This window comes from Symphodus melops (assembly GCF_947650265.1).
Source record: "Symphodus melops genome assembly, chromosome: 4".
Lineage (NCBI taxonomy): Eukaryota > Metazoa > Chordata > Actinopteri > Labriformes > Labridae > Symphodus > Symphodus melops.
In genome coordinates, this window is record NC_136694.1 from 17875976 (window position 1) to 17897021 (window position 21046).

General features: G+C 38.4%; 3 protein-coding genes across 4 annotated transcripts; 1 reads left to right on the forward strand and 2 right to left on the reverse strand.

Moving 5' to 3' along the window:
• Positions 1-337: 337 nt before the first annotated feature.
• On the reverse strand, positions 338-4242 carry olfml3b (olfactomedin-like 3b; the record flags this gene model as incomplete). Its single annotated transcript, XM_079341573.1, is given in 4 exon segments — positions 338-2284; positions 2816-3101; positions 4016-4153; positions 4159-4242. Coding segments are annotated over 4 exon segments (1293 nt in total). The 3' UTR covers positions 338-1499.
• A 1967-nt stretch (positions 4243-6209) lies between these two features.
• Positions 6210-13621, forward strand: avil (advillin). The gene is made up of 20 exons (XM_079342506.1): positions 6210-6284; positions 6483-6596; positions 6745-6819; positions 7019-7215; positions 7295-7403; positions 7642-7752; positions 9168-9373; positions 9474-9552; positions 9750-9848; positions 10037-10190; positions 10317-10417; positions 10902-11039; positions 11125-11283; positions 11444-11623; positions 11787-11944; positions 12041-12185; positions 12528-12716; positions 12810-12878; positions 13038-13148; positions 13403-13621. Exons 2-20 carry the CDS (start codon positions 6537-6539, stop codon positions 13514-13516), a joined length of 2454 nt encoding a protein of 817 aa, XP_079198632.1. The 5' UTR covers positions 6210-6284; positions 6483-6536; the 3' UTR covers positions 13517-13621.
• Positions 13622-14064: 443 nt separating this feature from the next.
• Positions 14065-21042, reverse strand: LOC306821942 (uncharacterized protein). Of its 2 annotated transcripts, none has more exons than XM_079340596.1 (6): positions 20837-21042; positions 20514-20588; positions 18300-18335; positions 17902-18063; positions 17658-17741; positions 14065-16633 (listed from the first exon to the last, which is right to left on the reverse strand). In XM_079340596.1, exons 1-6 carry the CDS (start codon positions 20927-20929, stop codon positions 16112-16114), a joined length of 972 nt encoding a protein of 323 aa, XP_079196722.1. In that variant the 5' UTR covers positions 20930-21042; the 3' UTR covers positions 14065-16111. The 2 variants fall into 2 exon arrangements, with proteins under 2 accessions (XP_079196722.1, XP_079196723.1); XM_079340597.1 differs by having other exon boundaries at positions 14065-16621; positions 20837-21041.
• Positions 21043-21046: the final 4 nt, after the last annotated feature.

Sequence of the window (21046 nt, forward strand, 5' to 3'; positions counted from 1 at the left end):
CTTCATGTGATGCAATATGATGCTTTTTGCATCACATGAAGAAAACTTCCAGGCAAAGAAAAACACATTTTTCCCTTTAATTAGGCATGTCAAGATGCACGTCATCTGGCCCAATCGTTCAGCTTCAAAATAGCGGGTAAAATCAGAATGATTCTAAACGAGTCCCACCGCAGCATGCGTTGCTGCCTGAAAAACAAAATGTTAGTCTTACATTGTGGCTTTAATGTGTTTGTATAGACAGACTGGTTTTATTTCATTTAGGCGAATGGAAAGCAGGAATAAGAATAGATTGATGGGGGAAATGAAAAACACCACACGGTAAGTGAGAGATGTGAAAATACATTTATTTAACATTGCATTTCACCAAAGGCACAATTCAAAGTATTACTTTTTTTTTTTGATTTGTTAGTTTGTTCTTGTAAAAAAAGAAACAAAAACATGATGTGCTTAACCTGTGAAATAAGAACAAAGAACCATAAGAGAGCTATGTCAGAGCAAAAGTTTCTGACACAAGATCTAATAGCTCAGTTTTACTTTCTACAGCTCTGCCTCAGGTGCTTTATTTGATTGAATCTAAAAACATTTTAGAAGACTGAGGAATTAACTTGTCTCCAAAAAAACTTGGAGGCAGTAGTATGTAAAAGTTGAACCTAATATGATCTCTAAATATGACGTCCTGTAGAAGCTTTTTTTTAAGCAAAGTCCTTATCACACCAAATCACAGGCAAGAACGTTGTCATGTCCTCAGCAAAGCTACCAGGCTTTAGCAAGATGGCTTAATGATGTGAAGTGCTGGAGATGGACACATTGTTAAAATATGAATTAAATGTAGTTATAGATTGAAGTTGAGTACGATGTACTCTGTCCTTTAATGGCATTTAAAAGAAAAATAAACCAATGCTTAACACAGTAAAATATCCCAACCTGGAAAACCTTCCGAAACTTCAACTCAGAACATCAAGAGGCCACAGGTAAGTACAGAAATCATCTGCACTGCTAAAATACATTGTTCAAACATACACGCAGTGCAGTCCGATTAAAACTAGGATTAACGCTGAACTAGACAAACTATGATATACTGTAGATGCATTTTCTACAATCAGGCGCTTTTGCTCATGTTTTGAAGTGTATGTCAGTAGAATAGGCATGTCAAACCCACGTTCTTTGTCTCATGAATCTTAACACTGATTCTTTTTCATTTCTGTGCTGTGAAAGTGAGAGGCAGACTGTTCAAACTTGCTTGAATTGTAGAGTCTTTTCAAATGAGTCTGACCTTATAATGTCATGACGTCGAGCAACAAATTTCAAAGAAAAGGCGTCAGTGTCCTTGTTTAAACGTTACAGAAACCAGTGGCTGCGAAACAAGGGTTATCTTGAAATTTTGAAATGTAACAGGATTCTTAAAAAACAGCTTGACGCTAACTCAAAGTATTGATTTGTATTGAAGGAGATCAAACTTTGTTCATGATACTTAAGGGGGGTTTGGGTTTGCTAACGGGTCAGATTTCTAGTTTCTTTTTCATGATAAGTTTGTACAGGATCTGGTAGCCATCGTCCCAGGCGTAGAGCAGCTGCTCCTGTGGGTTGTACTTGAGACTTGAGTGGGCTCCATAACGCTTTGGAAAGTAAACCAGCGGTGCTTCTTCGTTCGTCACCATGTCATTGACATCAAAGACACATTGGACACGAGAACGACCGGACTGCTTGGTGTTGTACACTACATACAACGTGCCACAGATGACGAAAGCCGCCTCTGCATTTTCTCTGGGACAGTTTGTGTCCCACATTTGCTCGATGTCCAGAGAGTTGGCGTCCATTTTGGCCAGAGAGATTTGCTTCTCATTCTGCTGTGTGGAGTAAATGGCCCACAGGCCTTCCTCGTCCACCGCCAGGTCCATCACTGTCTCAGGAGTCAGGCCGTAAACAGGCATGTGGTCCTGCACCGGGAACACTGCGCTGTCTGTCACAGAGGCGTTTTTAATGTTATACTTCACCACCATCAACTCATCTTCCTGTTTTATGTAATAGGCATGATTGTTGAAGACAACGTGTCCTGTCCCCCTCCAGGCTGATGGCAGCTTCAGATTCTGGGAAAGAGACAAGCCCTGCGAACGGGTAAAGTCCTGCACAGATGCAAACTCATGGATGGTGTTGTCGTCTGTCCCATTAAAAATGTAGATTTTTCCTGAGCCCCTGTTGGTGTCTTTGGTCCACGTGCCCTTTGGCCCCCCTGCTCGCTTCAAGATCTTCATGGCTTTAATGCTGGAGATCATGTCACTGCAGTCTGGAAATAAGACAGCAACATGCTTTTACTTTGTCTTTAGAGCCTGTGTCTGTTTTCTAAGATGAAGTTCACATTTGGTATAAATATGTATTTATCTTCTTGTCAAGATTTAAAAAAAAAAAAAATCTCCCCAACCATTGGCAGACAGGAAACATTTAGCGTAGCATTTGGAGTCTTATTGTCAGTGTGAGGTTTTCAAATAGCCAGCAGACTCTGGGAGCTCACTGCACCCTGCCACATTGTCAAGCACATAATCCACTGTTGATTTTACCTTTAGTTGTTTTGGTACAGATGAAACTAAAATGTTTGACTAGTTAACTAGCATGTTTTAGAGGTGCTGGGAGGTAGATTTTGTTCCATTTGGTTCTTTTTACTAAGCTATGCTAACTGACTGCTGGTTGAACTTTATGATCAGTGGTTGAGTGGTATGAAGAACTTTAAGCAGGACAGTGAAGATCTCAGTTAAACAAATGATTTAATCTGAAAAAAAGAGCATACTGGCCAAGTGCAGTTTTAGCACATCATATTTACCTGATAGTTTTGAATACTTGGCTCTCTGTTTTTCCTTCACAAGCATCACATCCTGTTCGATCAGCTTGTCGTCCACGTCCACACACGGCTGAGCTCCGTTCTGGGTCTCCAGGTAGTCAATCTCACGCTCAACTCGGTCCACCCTGGTCCCCACACTGTCCAGATTCATCCTCAGTGTCTCTTTCTCTTTGTCCAGCGTCTCCAGCTGGGAAACCATTTGTTGCTTCAGCTCCCGCAGCTCTGAGGCGTACCGAGCGGTTTGTTCATGCCACAGTGAGATCCGGTCCTGGTTTAGAAAACAAGGTGATTAAGATTAGTCACGTCTGAGTTTAGCCAGATGAAGTGTTCACATTTTATTGTTCATGTAAGAAATGAAAGGATAACTGGAAACCGTCACTGCATTTTCCCAAAAACTCTGACAAGCCCATAATTTCATGTTATTTAAAGGCTGAGTGAGCAGACAGCAGGGCATAATAAGTACTGAACTCATCCTTCAAATGACCAGGTTCAGCCCACACGTGGCAAGTTTACACCCTGCTCAAATGTCTCCCAACAGTGAGCTCTGTGGCAGACTGTGACCTCTGACCTCGCTCTGGAGTTGACAAATGAAATGAGATGTTCTCAGCATGTGAGCAGGAGAGTCTGAGACCTCATTAGAGAGCAGCATAGAAACGTTGGATAGATTCTGATTAAATTACTTTAGACCTGGCATTTAAGGGTACAACACGCTTTACTGTATATTTAATATATTTTTAAAAATGTTTATTTGTGCACAGTGCTTTAGCTATATTTTCTCACTATATTCGTGAGATATGTATTTCTATTCTGAAGGAGAGTCTGAAGTCTTAATGCCAGAAGACATTTTTCACAAAGACGCATCTGGTCCACTTTGTTTGTAAACCTAATTAGTAAATAAAATCCATTCAGTTATATAATGATCTATTATGTAACTTACAAACTGCAGTTTTTTTGCATAATTTTATTTCTAGACTGATCAACATTTATATTGCATTTGTTTTCTCTTTCTCATTCACCCAGACAAGAAACTCATTATTTCAATTTCAGAGAGCTGTATTTCCCAGCATTTTCCACAGGATTTGACCACATCTGCGTTCCATTGCCTTTGCCCGGTCCCTGTAAGTTTCCTTTCCCAGGGACTCTGGAGCGCAGGGCTCAACAGGGAGGTAAAGTGAGTCTTACCTCTATAGCAAGCAGCCTCCGCTCCAAATAGTCAATCAGTGCCTGGTGCTGTGCGCCAGCAAGACAAGCCAAAGTAACCAAGACAATAAGTCCTCTCATTTTGTCACTCCAGTCTCTCAAGCTCCTGTACAGATTCTTTTTGACTCCTTTGAGTGTGGAGGAGGCAGCAGATTCCCAGAGGTGGGCTGGAATGTTTTACCAAGTTGTCTGGGAGGAGCCAGAAACATCTGGAGTAGATGGAGGCACAAGGTCTTTTAGAGGGACTGTGCAGGTTTTCTTTTTACCTGACATTTTATTTAATTGATAAATTAAAAAGCCACAATGCTCTCAGTCTTCTGATAGCATGTATCTACAGCTTCAAAGGGAGGTTAATTTTGTGGGGGGTTTTTCCAATCAGAGTATATTAATGGGCGGTCAAATATTACAGAAAGATAAACTGTAACGCAAGTGGAAGGCAGTGTAGCACTGCGCTCCTCCATAACATGAATTGTGGATTTAAACTGACTGTATTTATTTATTTTAACTATCTTAAAGATTATTATTGTAAAGCACACTTTGAAGTATTCTACAGATGATTTGATTAAATATGTTCCTGAGCTCTTATCCAAACAGGTCTTTATTTTTGGATGGCTGAAACATTAAATGTGAATCAACTAACAGAGGTTTGACGCTATTCATTATAGATTAATAATCCCCTAAAAGGGACGGTACGTGGGGCTTAAAACCTACAAAGACAAGGTGCAAAAACCTTAGTTATGATTATCACGCTAACGCATATTATATCATGACATGAGTAGACTGTGACTTAAATAGAACTTGTATTTGTTTAAATTAAAATACTTATTTCAATCACGGAGAGAAACATAAAGAGCAAAACAAACTAGCGATCACGTTTCTGACCACAGTCCCAGCCGAGGCCCTCAGGAAGGTGCTTCAGGTTGCTGCCCATAATCTCATGCCCAAGTTATCTCATCTTTGAAAGTGCTCTTTATTCACATTGCAATAAGGAATCTAAAATGACTGAGTTGATTGCACCAGCACTTAAATCTCAATACTAAAGCTGTAGTTATGTTGGCTTGTGATGAATGACAGTGAGGAAGGAGGAAATACTGTTCAACCTGTGCCTGGTCTTCATTGTAAGATCACCTTGCTATGATAAAGTCAGACCACACCTTTTTCTTTGACTGTATTTAAACAAATTTCAAAAACTCACAGGCTTTAACTGATGGCATGATGACTATTGAGTTTTACAGGATTGTGCGTCATTTTCTTTGGGCTATTTTGAATCACATGGTATCATTTCTGTTTCATGACTGTTTGTGGGGGACAGACAACAAGTAGCCTGTTGTATTCTGTAGCAATTGCAGTCTGTCTTTCATTTCTGTTATTCATTAAATGGCATTATGTAAATATTAGCCTGTTCATCTTTAGGGGTAAATCAATTTTGCAAATCAAAACAGTATTACTTCCATAAAAACTACAATGGCATTGCTTTGTATTTTCATATTTTGAGCAGCACCACAGTATGTCTGCCCACACTGCCCGCCCTACAACCACTGACAGCAAGGTGACTTTTATCTTCATTGAATCTAACCAGGAAGTGGGATGGATGGCATCTGCTGTACACTGCTGGCTTATACTCTGTACTCTCGCGTACAAATTTAAGCTTTAAACTTAGTGTTCTTTTTGGACAAAATTTCAAGTAAATACATGTGTCTTAAGAAATAAGAGTAGACCAGGCTTTGTTTCCTAAGTCTTTCTTTTTATTTATTCTTTACAATATGCTAATTGTAAATGATTGTAATGCCCTGTGAGTTTATGACTTTCCCTAGTACCATGGCACATCTTCACTGGTCAAGGCTTGTTTACTTTAGGATGTGTTGATTTGAATAATAATCATCTCCTTTTTTTATTTGGTTAAGCCCTGAATCAGCCATTCTACCAATAACACATGCCCTTATATGGTATGGAAGTTGTGGTACAGGGTGGAGTGGGCTGTACAACAAATGTAGGACATGATGATGCTCAGTGATGCTGTGTGTAAGTGTACATTCATTTGAATGTGTCAGTCTTGTTTTCGCTCACATTTGCCTAAAGGAGTGTGTGTCTTCATCAGTGATTGGTCAAAACTCAGTGAAATGCCCTGAAACATGCAAACACATGCAAATCTTGCAGGGCCTTGGAGGGCGAGAGGTGGGTTTACCCTCTGTTATCAGATAGAGAATCAGCTGTTAGAGACCTACAGAGAGTCTGCAGACCAGAGAAGCAGGTAGGTTCTGTTCACTTATATTATAGAGTTTGTGTGCTGTATTTCAGTTGTCTATCTTAAATCTTACTGTGTTCAACTCATCAAGAAAAAAGAACATTAAGTTCAACATTTTTAAATGTAAAGTCAACATTTGTGTTGTAGGTCTGTATTTAATGTTACACATTTAGATATTATGATCATAATAATTTCCTCTTTTAGGAGCAGACAAATAAGCAAAAAGAGCTCCACTGAAGTCAAGTGCATTTGAGCAACATGGAATACACATTCAAAGCAGTAACTCAAAGCCCGGGCATTATTATCTGGAGAATTGAGGTAAATTGATTTTACATCTCATGCTGCAGTGAAGTGATTTCTTTTTTTGAGTCAGTCGTTTGATGTTCAAAGACATGTTTGCAACTCCAGAATAAATGACAAAAACAGCAGTGAAGAAGGAAAAAAACGTTTTCTCTCTGTGCAACAGAAAATGGAGCTGGTCCAACTCCCAGAAAAATCTTATGGAAACTTTTATGAGGGGGATTGTTACCTTCTTCTGTCTGTAAGTTTGAAATGGTGGTTGATGAACCTTAACAGTATGTGATTCTAGTTTGTCTCATTTCCTATTCAGTTATGGCTGTATTTGTAGTTTTTGCTCTTTTCATTTTTCTTGTATTAAGAATAAAGGGCAAAGGATTCTGTCTTGAGACTTTTATCGTAAACACAAACAAACTTTTTCCCTGCTTCTCATGTTTTTCCAGACACAGAAGGTGAGCAACTCTCTGAGTTATGATATTCACTACTGGATTGGCTCGCAGTCTTCACAGGATGAACAGGGTGCAGCAGCTATCTACACAACCCAGCTGGATGAGTTTTTGGGCTCCTCTCCAGTTCAGCACCGCGAGGTTCAAAACCACGAGTCTGACGATTTTAGAGGCTACTTCAAACAGGGAATAATGTGAGTGAGAATAATGCTACAGAAGGCCAACATTTATAGACAAAGATGAGTAACGTAATCATCATCTTGCCTTGTGCAGCTACAAGAAAGGTGGAGTGGCATCAGGAATGAGGCATGTTGAAACCAACACGTATGACGTTAAGAGACTGCTTCACGTCAAAGGGAAGAAAAGAGTGACTGCTAAGGAGGTGAGCCACACTTCATAGTGCTCGTAAGAGACAAATACAGTGAAGTGCATCTTAACATACCCTATAGTGTCATTTTGTATCATTTTGTTGCATTATATAGTTTTACTGTTTTTTATCATGTCATATTGTGTAGTATTTAATTATGGTGTCATTTATCATACGGTTATTGTTTCATAATGTAATGTATTATATCATGTTATATGGAAAACAGACGGTATAATGTTTGGATTTGTTTCAGGTGGAGATGAGCTGGAAGAGCTTCAACCTTAGTGATGTGTTTTTGTTAGACATTGGCAAGACCATCATTCAGTGGAATGGACCCAAGAGTAACAGACAGGAAAAGCTCAAAGTAAGACTTTTGTGACGATTAATGATCCTGTGTCAAATATATGATCAAGAGTAGCATACTAGAAATATAATAAGCTTAAATTACTTCTCTTAGAAACTAATCTGGATCTTTTCTTTTTTTTTTTATTATCTCAATCACTCTTCATTGTTTCATTCCTCTAGGATATGTGGTGAGAAAACAGAAAATCATTTCCCAGTTTGCAACTCCAATGGTGTTTGCCACTGTTCAAAAAGAAGCTCAAACCCTTCCCATTGTTTATTATTCTGATATTTCACATTTCATGATCATATGAACTCAAAAGTAACATAGAAGACACTTTCTGTTCTGTGTCTATGAGGTCATGTTGAAGCCCAATCCTAAAATATTCTGTTGGGAAGAAGAAAAAAAAAAAGCATCCTTTCAATGCAGCTGTCATTAGACGTAAACATCTTATCTGGCAGTTAACAGTCGAAGATCATATCCTTCTTTGTGCAAGTTTATGGTTCAGTAAGGATTCATTGTTCAAAAAAAAAAATCAGTGTGACCATAAACTTTTAAGTATATTTCTTTTTTGATATTACATCATTTAGTCTTTCCAAACGTAACATATTTCGAATGGTCAGCTTAGGTAATTAATATGTGAATAAAAGTTTATAAAGCACTGGATCCTTTAACTTCCATTTAGCGGGTTTCACTAATCCTTTGCTTTCTACATATAAGTTGTAGCTCATGATAAAGATGTGGTAAGTTGTTTAAAATGGTTGGTGATCAGTTGTTTTCATTTGTTTGCATATATATATATAATAATCATTATTCTCAGCGTATAAAAACACCATTTAACACAATCTAGAAAGATTAAAATGGAAGAAACATAAAGGAATAATTATAGAGGAAAAAATATAGGCGGGGCAATTTCCTTAGATTAACATTATTATAATAAAGTATCAGAGAAAAAAACAATGTCTTTCCCAACCTTGCCATTTATCCAACTACAGCCCTGCATAAAAAAGCTGCAAAATTGTAAAATGTACAAGACTTATTAGGTGCCACAAGAGGGCAGCCATCAGAAGGACTCTTCACATGACTACAGTTACCAAGACCTCCTTATCCTACTTTGTAGTATGCCATATCCTCAGAAGTCCATATCTGGGTTAGAAAAAAAGACTCTGTTTAAAATCTCAAAGGCTGAAGCCCTAATTGGGCTATAATAGGCCTGATGACTTAATCAAGTTTTTTTTCTGAATTGTAACAAATCTCCCACTATAGGAAATTAAACTGCAGTGATAACTTCTTATAAGGAAACTATTAAAATAAAACTAAACTTGTTGTTTGAGATCGGTTTAGTGAAATATCTGTGTGAGAACTTAATTTTCAAAACTGACAGTCTTACATTTCTGGATTCTACTATTTTTCTCTCTTGTACCTCTGACTCTCAGGGCATGTTGTTGGCCAAAGACATCCGAGACAGAGAGAGAGGTGGTCGGGCAGAGATCGGTGTGATCGAGGGTTATGCAGAGAGCGACTCTCCTCAGAATATGGCGTTCCTTAATGATGCTCTCGGAGAAAGAACCCTTGTGCTGACAGACGGGCCTCCGGATGAAATTGCTGATCAGGAACAGAAGTCAAAACTCACGCTTTACCAGTGAGCCTATCCCTGACAGTGATAACTAGGGTTTTAAATAGTGAACAAGAATTCATGGAGATCCAGCTCATTTGTTTAATTCTCTCTTCCTTTATTTTAGTGTGTCAGATGCTGATGGCCAGATGAAGGTAACAGAAGTTGCTAGCAGACCGCTGGTTCAGGATCTCCTCAACCATGATGTGAGTTTGTGAAATACAATTCAAATAATGGACAGATTTTCTCAGTATTATAAGCAAACCAGACAATTCAACATTTGTGTGTACAACATAAAGCTTCTAACATTGTATTTTGGGCCTTTGAAGGGCAATCACAAATTTTAATAACTGATGGTGTGAAATTATTTTGAAATATATACTTAATGTCGTCATCTATTTAGGACTGCTACTTCCTGGATCAGGGAGGGACAAAGGTCTTTGTGTGGAAGGGGAAAAAAGCAAACAAAGCTGAAAGACAAGCCACTATGCACAGAGCTTTGGTGGGTAACTACGTCAGAGCTACACATTTCTCCTAAGTTTCTGTATGTTGCACTAACATGCTATTTTTACACTCAACTGACACTTAAAAAGTGCCAATCATAAAGAACAGACTGCATTATTATAGGTTAGACGTTTTTAATAAACTTTCAGGGTGTATGTCCTCATCTTTTCTGGCTGGCTGTTGTAGGAGTTCATCAAAGCCAAAAACTATCCTATCACTACAAATGTGGAGACTGTAAATGATGGGGCAGAGTCAGCTCTGTTCAAGCAGCTGTTCCAAAGGTGGTCTGTGAAGGACCAGACTCTGGGTCTGGGCAAAGCCCATACAAGAGGAAAAGTGGGTATGTGTATTCCTGAATAAAACATCAAACACAGGCTCCGAGTAGCCAAAACACCCTTCTCTTCTCAGAAAATAAATACTGTGTTGTTGTTTAATGGTTTTGTTTTGTCATAATACCCCGTCTTAGCTCACGTCACACAGGAAAAATTTGATGCCAATCTGATGCACTTGATGCCAGAGGTTGCTGCACAGGAGCGAATGGTGGACAATGGTACTGGACAAGTTGAGGTAACTGTGACGAATTAACCTGAATTCATTTTCAAGGAGGATCATTTTGCCATCCATGGTATCAGGTCATAAAATGACCAGCTCCAGTTATTAACTGATATCAAAGCTAACACACTGTGCTATTAAATAATTTAAATAATTTTTCTTAAAGAATATTACAAGTCCTTTATAACTTTAGTTAATTACCATGTTAATTGCTGCTCTTTTTATCTACAATGCTAGCAAACTCCACAACAGTAACTGTGAGGAATTTTGATGGATTACCATTAAATGGCAACAGTTTAGCATTGTACAAATAATATCTTCTTCAAGTGCAGCTTCCCTTGGAACACAGGTACGATTAAATGTATTGTTGGTGTTAGCAAAAATACAACCACATGTGAATCTAGCATACCTAGAACCTTCACATGCAACAAGTACAGCAAAGCAGCAGCCTATTGCCGAAAGCGATTCAGTGTTAATTAAACTTTTTTTCTCTGCCCAGGTTTGGAGGATTGAGAATGTAGAGCTCGTGCCTGTAGACCCTGAATGGTATGGATACTTTTATGGAGGAGACTGCTACCTGATCCTCTACACCTACCTGGTTAACAGCAAAAAGTGTTACCTGCTCTACATCTGGCAGGTGATAACAACGGATGCCTCACACTAAAATAGTTTATTGCAAAAAAATCATTGTGACAATAACTACTTAACAATTATTGTTTCAGGGTCGTCATGCGACACAGGATGAATTGGCAGCCTCTGCATTTCAGGCTGTAGATTTAGATCAAAAGTACGGGGGGGAGCCAGTTCAAGTGAGAGTTACAATGGGCAAAGAACCGAGACACTTCATGGCAATTTTCAAGGGGAAAATGGTCATCTTTGAGGTACACCTGTTGGCTGATCATTCTATGGAAATATTAATCTTTTCAATAGTTGTATGTGTCATGTACAGTCTTATCAAGTTGACATTCATCTAAGCCCTACTCCTCTTCTTGGCACTTTATGCAGTTTTATAACAAGTATTTTCTCTTTTTTTTCTGTAAGGGGGGCACATCTCGGAAAGGTTCTAATGATCCAGAGCCACCAATACGGTTGTTACACGTCTGTGGTTCTGACCCGTCCAACACAAAAGCCATTGAGGTTCCTGCCCTGGCGGCCTCACTGAACTCTAATGATGTGTTTCTTCTGAGAAGCCAATCAGCGATTTATCTCTGGTGTGGGAAGGTAAGGGAAGTAGTGTTTGAAAAATCACCAAATGGTTTAACTACAGTAGAGTGACATTACAATACGATACATTTTTATTGCATTTTGCTTTAGTTTATAAATATTTATAACGTGTAGTGAATATTAAGGCAACAGGGGGAGCAACTGTTTTTTTTGTGACCAGGGTTCCAGTGGAGACGAGAGAGCCATGGCTAAGGAGGTCAGCACTGTGATTGGTCAGCACTCACAGAGAGGCTCTGAGGAGTTGGTGGCAGAGGGGCAGGAGCCCATTGAATTCTGGGAGTTACTTGGAGGGAAAGCTCCCTATGCAAGTGACAAGAGGTGATGATGACGTATAAGTAATATAAATTTTTTAAGTGAGCTTCATGGCTGTCACAGGAAAGGTGAGACACACTCATCATGTGTTGTTGGCGACAGGTTACAGCAGGTGGTGTTAGATCATCAGCCACGCCTCTTTGAATGCTCCAATAAGACGGGCCGTTTCATCGTGACTGATGTGACTCAGTTCACTCAGGATGACCTCAACGAGGATGATGTCATGCTACTAGATACATGGGATCAGGTATGAGGGTATAACGTAAAATCACAAAGTTAGCCTATATGTTCATATTTTCTATTCATTATCTATCTATCTATCTGTCTGTCTGTCTGTCTGTCTGTCTGTCTGTCTGTCTGTCTGTCTGTCTGTCTGTCTGTCTGTCTGTCTGTCTGTCTGTCCGTCTATCTATCTATCTATCTATCTATCTATCTATCTATCTATCTATCTATCTATCTATCTATCTATCTATCTATCTATCTATCTATCTATCTGTCTATCTGTCTGTCTGTCTGTCTATCCATCTATCTATCTATCTATCTATCTATCTATCTATCTATCTATCTATCTATCTATCTATCTATTTAGGTGTTTCTGTGGATTGGTAAAGAGGCCAATGAAATTGAGCGGAAAGAATCAGTGGTCACGAGTCAGGAGTATCTGCGCACCCACCCAGGAGACAGAGACCCAGACACCCCAATTGTTCTGATCAAGCAGGGATTTGAGCCACCCACCTTCACCGGGTGGTTTAAAGCTTGGGACCCCTCCAAATGGAGTGTGAGTGGTTTGGGTTTGAGCTCATAGAACATAAACACTTGTTTGCTGAGTAAAAGATCAAACACAGACAATTATTTGTTCTTTTTCCTTCAGGGAGGAAAGAGCTACGAGGATTTAAAGAAGGAGCTAGGAGATGTAGTATCACCTTTGCAAGTTTCAAATGTGAGTGTATTTCATATTGATTAATCAAGCTTTCAGGGCAACAGAAACAATAACTTGTCTGACACGGATACCTGTTCTTCTCCATGTATATTATGAAGGTTCTCACACAGTGCTGAGTTATGTTTTGAAATTGTAATCTGAAAAAGTAACTTTTTGTAGGAGCAAAACTCTGCTGAGAGTGTGAAAACGTTTCAGTCATTTCCACCTGACGCGTTGTGCAACAAGTTGGCAAACGAGTTGCCAGAGGGTGTTGACCCAGGCCAGAAAGAGGTAAGTGTGTGTGTGTGTGTGTGTGTGTGTGTGTGTGTGTGTGTGTGTGTGTGTGTGTGTGTGTGTGTGTGTGAGTGAATACTTTAATTAGATTGCAAATAAAAAAGTAAAATGGAATGCTTGAGTTTACTTTATAAAGTATTAATCCCCACAGTTATTTAATACAGCTACTATCATATTATTAGATGCCAGAGGGGTGTGTGATTTTCGATTGAAAGAAACTAGATTATCAGCTGCAGTTATCTTGCTTTCAGAAATATCTTTCTGACTCTGACTTCACCGATATCTTTGGGATGACCAAAGACGACTTTGTGAGCATGCCACGTTGGAAACAAGTCAACATGAAGAAAGAGAAGGGGATGTTTTAATCATGTTTTTTCTGTATTATAGTTAGCTATAAGCATTCATGTACACAATGCAAAATATACAATATCTGGCTAACTACTTAAGCTAAGTCTCTATTAATCTATTTAAGAAGGGTTGTCTGTAAGTTTTATTAATATTCATAGATTTGTTTGAAATTACCATCTAAAAGTCTTTAACAATTCCCTTTTTGTGTTGATGTTGCTATCTTGCTTATTACAATATTAAAAACCTGTACGGGTAATTCTTTGAGTACTCAGCATGTTCTTTATGAAAATCAGCTAATATTTTACATTGACTAACTGAACTCCATCATGAGACTGATCGCCAGATCAAATTTATGTAAAAATGTCCGACATTGCCATCTGTTGGTCAAAAAATATCACACACAGCATTTCTGTTGTATTACAGCTCTTTGTCTGCAGTAAAAGATTCAGTGGATCCTCTTTCATACTAACTTGAAAAATAGAACCACTTCTTTTGTTATAAAAGTTGAGAAGTGTAGTAATTGAGGCTAAAATACAGTTTTCGAATATGAAAGAAAAAAAAACAATCAGCATCTGAATGATTCACATTTTTATTTTGATCTGGAATGTCATTTAAATTACAAGTATAAATCGGTGTCAATAGTGTGACGTGAACATTTCATACAACAATCAGGTCATTCAAAATATGTTCAGACTCTTTAAAGGCATCAAACTACAGTGAGAACATGACTTTTGTTTTGCACTGTTGAAGTAAAATGCAAAAATAAAACAATTTAAAAAAATGGAATGCTGTGTGTTCAAATCCACCAAAAAACAGCATCAGTGAAAAGTGTTAGAAGAACAAAATCTGACAATGATGTATAAAATATGACCTGAATAGAAAGATAAAATGAACAAGTGATGCAAATGACATCTGACCAGCGTCGGTGTAAATGACCTGAATGTTCAAGCCCTAAATCCAGTGACGGCACACAGCATTCAGTAGACGTCACCTCATGTAATAAATGTAACATAAAAAGAGCATTTAAATCAATATAAAAATTTACATTCTGAACCCAAAAAATGACATGCAACTAACTGCTTTACTATATTTCCCCTTTAGTTTTCATTTTCCATTTAAAAAATGACATATGTCCCATCATAATTTCAAATGTGTATTAAAGCTTCTTAAATTCCACCCTTAAAAACTAGGAATGACAGGATCTCCAAACACACATTTTGCATGCCAAAGCACAAAACAAAAAAAACAAAACAAAAAAAAGAGAGACACTGACGTATCTGCAGACTGAAAAGGTGATTCATTCTAAGGTGCTCATGCAAACTGTTCAAATGAGGTGAAAGGTTGGATTCTTACTTATAGCTTAAAAAGGGAATGTAACATTGTTTAAATAACCATAAAATGTGGTCAAATATAAAGCAAGTACAGCATTCAGAGACAATCAAAGAGACTCAATTCAAAAAGTTTCACCTGAAATGTGCAAACACACGGTTCCTCCTGTGCAGGCAGAGGGCATACAGCCGGGTCAGCTGATCAGTTCTCCTCAACATGTTTGGTTTTAAGGGGAATGTGGTTTCCGATGTAATCTGACTAATTTGTGCCAGGATATAAGAACTTTCAAAAGTGCAACTGCAGCTAAATCAATTCTCCTAGGTTCAAAATAAAATTTAAAAAAAACAGGAAAATGGCTGTCTATGAAAAATAAAAAACATAAAATCTTCAGGCAGCAAAGAAATGGCATTTTCCCTTACTTAAAAAAACGTTTTTATACATTTTTTAAAAAAGCAATCTGTATCTGAACTTCCAAAGATAGTTCTCATATGCTCTGAACTTTCTTTACAGCTGGATCAAATGTCTTTAAATTCAGGGTCAGAAGCTTTCTCACTGACGCTCTCAATCTCCAACTTTCTTTTGTGTTATTTTGATTTGAGGTCAAAGTGCAACAGTCCAAATCCTTCCACAGCTCACTGTGTTTGGTATACAGGACAACCTGATCCTGGCAGGTATGAGGGTACAAAACAACCTTCTTAAAACAAGGTAAGCAAAGAGGTAAACATATAGAGTATTTGTTTCTGTTGATCTATGTATTAAAAGAAAAGAAAGATATTAAGACGGATATCAAAGAGGACTTATTGGCAAATTAATTTAAAGTAGTCTTGAGTTAAATGACAGATAGTAGATGAGCTGGATACCGAGTTCCTTAGCCGTGAACTTAAACTTACAACTACAGTGAATGACAAGATCTAAAAATGACCCTCATTGTCATTATTAATTAAGCTGCCCATCGTTTTCACCATTCATTACTTAGAGAAATATTGTCTCAATTCCAAGACTCAAACACATTTCTTTGATTCTCGTACACAACAAAAAAAGGCTTCGTTTGGAATTTTGTTTGAAAAAGTATTGGACGATAAGTTGATTGTCAAAATGATAATCGTTTGTTTTTTGGCTCATCGATCAACCAAGTAATCCTCTGCGCTAGAATAACCACTGTGGATGTTACTTTTGCTGCATCCTGATTATTAGATGTGCATTAACTGCAAATTAAAGGGCTAATATGAAATGATCTGGAACTACCTTCCGCCTTGTTCCCAGTGGGAGATAAAACAGATGAGTTAAGACACGATACAGCTGTCAGGGCTTTTGGGGTCGCTGGGCTGGCTGCCGTTTGTCAAATCTCCCTCACTATTCTCTGAATCATGAGGAAGCTCCACATTTTCGCCTGGAAACATCCTGTCCTGTTCCGGAGTCTCAGCTGAAGCATCTTCATAGGCACTTATGCTGTCGGAGTCGTTCCTCTCCGGAGAAGGATCTCGTCCGCCCTCCACACCGTTTTCGTAAGGCCTCCTCAGGACTCCATCCTCAGAGACCGGGTTGTCCAAAGCAAGAGAGGGCATCTGGGCTAACGGCTTACTGACCATCTTCTTCAGCTTCATCAGGACATTTCCTTTGTCCTCTGCTGCTTCTTCTTGTCTTGCTTCCTCAGATGTTTCACGTCCGCTCTCAATGCTGCACGAATCGCCCAGAGAGGGATCTTTTTCTTCTCTGCGCGTGGCCTCTATCAGATCCTCGGCCTTATTTTCCATCTGGTGTCCTTTTGGTGGCTCACCTTCACATGAGACTGCCTGCAAAGAGATCTTTAAAAAGGTCAATGAAAATATACATTTTCTTTTCAGATAAAACTGAAATTAAGCTGAAAGCTCACTGTCGAACATTTTGCACAGAACAGACTTATTGATATTAGCATTTGGTTTGAATTCCCCTGAGAGAACTCTTAAGAGACCATTTATAATTGTTTAACATTTACAAATGTTTGTTAAATCATGGTTAAGAAGTCAGTCTTCTTTTCTTTGCACTGATAAAATGTAAACTGACAGAACAAGGAAGAATAAACCTCGGGTGGCCGAATATTCAACTGAGATTTTTGAGATTCATTTAAGCAAGAAGAACCTTTTTATTTCAAACTTTGGCTAAAGGTTTTCCTGAACTGAAGGAGGGAAGATGCCACAGTTTTTGAATACAGACAAACATGATCATATTAAAATCTAATAAAAGATAACCATCATGTTTTTTTTCTATCAATTTATTTTTGTAAATATTTGTTGTCTTGTATATCTACATACTGCATTTAAGCTATGTATACATCTGTAGTGCTGCCTAGCCTGCAGTGCTTCCAGAGATCCTTAAAATATAGATTTCCATTTAAGGAAATGTAAACGTTGTAAAGGCAGTGTTTACATTTGGCCCTGAGCTTGTAGACTCTTTGATCACAGATACTACACAAACTGGATGTAATAAACACTTTTGTATTTGGTCAAGTGACTGTCCATTTATTCAGTGATGCAGGCTGACAGAAAAAAAAATGCATAATAACAAACGGCACAAATAAAAAACAGAATTTCTTTGGTCAGAATTCTCTGTTCCAAAGTCCTGAGCCCAATCAACACGTGTGTATTAATATAAGAGTTATATTTTTTTTTTCTTTCTCACAGAACAGATAAAAGTTGAGTAAGATTAAGACTTGCCGAGAAAAACTCAACCACACATGCCCATCTCATTTTTTATGTTATGTAACAGGTTGAGGTTAATTTGTACCTCTTTATATGTTCAAAACCCCTTTGCCTCTCTTATGTTATGTAATGGCTCTAAATATCACATTACCTCCTTTAATCTCTCCACTTCCTGCATCAGAGAACACACCGTGCTCTCCAGTTTCCTCTTGGCCTCCCGCTCTTGCTCCAACTCCTACAGATGCAGAGAGAAAGATGGAATTACAGGAGGACCAGTCTGTTTAGTGTCATACAAGAAATTAAAGACTAACTCCTCATGACAAAGGATGGAGTCTAAAGGAAGTCAACATGAGGCTGAAGTATGTGTTTTGAGTTTTGGTGAGCTGTGGTTGTACCATGTTGGCCTGTCCAGCTTCCCTTTGCGCCTCGGCCAGCAGTTCCTCCACACTCTCCAGCGTGTCCTGCAGGACATCCACTTGGAACAACAGAGTCTCTCGCTCAACCTCCAGCCCACGCAGCTCCTGTACCACCTCGTCATAGCTGGCCTGCAGCTCCAGCTGCAACACAAGAACAGTTGAAAATCAGCGTGGGAAACTTTAGAGGTACCAAGGCATGCCAGTCAGTGGGTGAGGAAGCTTTCAGCTCTCAGAGGCATCAGCGGCAGGCCTCATCTGAAAGCATGGCAATCCTTTTACATGCAAACAAATAGGTATCACTGCAGTAAATCGGAATACTTACAGAAGTGTGCAGGAGAGCAAAATAGCAATTTGTCAGAAAAGTAGAACATGCTCACCATTTCTGGGAGGCCCATGAAGAGATCCTGTTCAGTCTGTTTGAAATGATGAGACTTAAATTAGAAAAACCAAGAACAACACTTTCTTCAAGGCTGGAAAGGATCCTGTGTAATTCTCACTTTCATTTACTCAAAATAACTACAACATAAAAAACAATCACAACATAAAACATGCAATTCTAAAAAGAATCATTGAGCTATTTCACAAATGTAATCATAGGAAGTGTTATATGGACTGTGACATTGGATTGTTCAAGAATATCAAAATAATGTAAATTGCGATATATGTAGCTGTAGGATGTGATGATACATCGATGAATCTATGTTCTGCAGCTAATGTAAATACGTAAAATGATAAGTCCTTATAATAAGAAGCCATGACAACCGAATGTTCAAGATATAGAACTGTTCAAAGGGCACCAACAAACCAGCTGGTTGACCTTTTGTTTCTTATTTTACCTGAAAGCAGCTCTTTCCAGCGTCACAGAATCTGACGAGTCACAGACTTTAGTACATAACAATGATGGCTCATGATAAGGGACCTGACGTAAATACAGTACAGTGGAGCCAGAGACAGCTCGTCTGATAACAGCTCCCAAAACAGATGGGGATTAAATATGATTTAAAAAAGAAAAAAAAAACATTCATAGAGGCTGAGACCTGCCATTCCCAGAAAAGTTACAGAATTTGGTGCAGTTTGCTTTTATCCCAGTAAAGCAAAGTCTTAAAAACTATGCACGTCTATATCATAAATTATATAGTCTGTGTCACACGGTCTGAAGTTCACGGTGCATTTATTCATGAATGTCATTTCATTTTAACTGAAATTGATGGACTGGCAAAGTCTGGACTGTGTCTTGCGTCACAGCAGCTCCATTTACAACATAAAAATAAAAAACAAGACACAAAGAAACAAACGTGACGCTACACTCAAACCATATCAAATATTCTGAGGCCTTCAACATATCTTTAAACCTAATTAAGCTTAAAATTCACTTTTAGAAATAACTGAATCTGAAAAACCAGACAAAATGTTATTCTCTCTTTTGAATGCCTTAGGCCTCTGTACAGAAGTGCATCAGTCTGATCTTATTTAAACGTGGGTCCCTGTCTCTCAGGTTGAATGGTCAGTGTTTCCCTCAGTGCATTGCAGATAAGGTGACCGCCTGAACAACACGCTTTTTTTTCCCTTCAGTTGAAGGAAAACCCCCAAATTAATTAAAATCCTCCAGTGTCTGTGTTCCTCAACTCACACTGAAAGCCTTGATGCTTAATTTAGAATTGTTGCTCAAATGTGATTTTTTTTTTTTTTTTACATTTCTTTTTCAATATGGCCTAGATTAGACAAACAGGCAAGTGGTCAAAATCTGATTTAAATTTATATCAGAGCCCAAATGACACTTTTGGTTGCAGTGTGAATGAAGCCTTTGGAAGATCCATCGGCAGCTCCAGATGCCTCTGAATACTTTGTTTCGATCAGAACCCGATACTGGACTTTTTCTTCTCACCAAGTTTTTGGGGGTACAGATACAGATGTAACCTTGGAGACACGTTCAAACCAAACTACCAATGATTGCGCGCCAGTACAGGTGCTTTATAGATGAGCTGTGGGGCGTAACCGGTGTGTCTTAAAGAAATATTTTTGCTTGGGGGCCCAGGCTAAACAGTAAAACACAACAGTGACTCAAAGTTTGTAAACTTTGTTATGGCAGTAGCAAACCCCCTAAAGTGCACTGTGACAGCACTCTTGTAACGCAATTAAAGTAATCCAGATGTAGACATGCAAACTATTAGAATTAAATACAATAATAAATCACAAAAAAAATATTTATTTTACTTTAAATATTTGTATAGTCTGCGAAATATTACATAATTCTATTTTTAAACATATGTAATAAGAAATACTTATAAGTAGGCCTACTTAAAACTTAATAGACAAAGGCTGAACGTTATGGGGTTTTAAATTAAAATCGTGTTTCTTTATTTTGAAGGTTTATCTGACAACAGCGTTGTATTTCTTTTCATTAAAACATTTGAAAATACTTCAACTGTACGCACAACAGACTATATCGCTTTTGATTCATACATTAATAATTTAGAAATATTGATTTCCTGTGTAAATAACAAAAGACAGATACTGAACATCCCCGGTGTCATTAACGAAACAGGTTGGCCCTGGAGGATTATAATGTACAGGTGGAGTCCAGGACCTACCTGACTATCAGTCTTCCTCTTCAGGGTGCCTGCTCGGCTGTCGCTGCGGGCCAGACGCCTCGACGTGCTCTCGGACTAATTAAGGAGACAAAACAAACATCCAGGTGTCTACAATCATTCACCAACAACTTCCTAGGAAGCTAACAAGCTCATAATATGAGGAAGTAACCTAAAGCTCACCGTGTCCTTTTGAATAGTCTAACATTTTAAACACAATGGCTTAACTTTACATTAACTACCAATTTAAACTGTACTTGTTTATTAAATCAAATATTAAGACCTTTAGCTTTAGCTCGCAACGACAAAAGAAAATACGCCTTCACCTCTTTGATGAGGCTGCGCAGAGACTCGTCCTCGCTTATTCCCCGAGATAACGTCCGCTTTTTCGGCGAGCCGTCCAGAGTGACTGAATGCATTTTTAATGTTAAATATTAAGTTTTCTTTTACGTAAGTGCCACCTCCGCGCTCTCTGATGAAGTAGTGTTTAGGTGTTTACTTCCTACGCAGAAGTAGCAGTGACTCGACTGCCCACG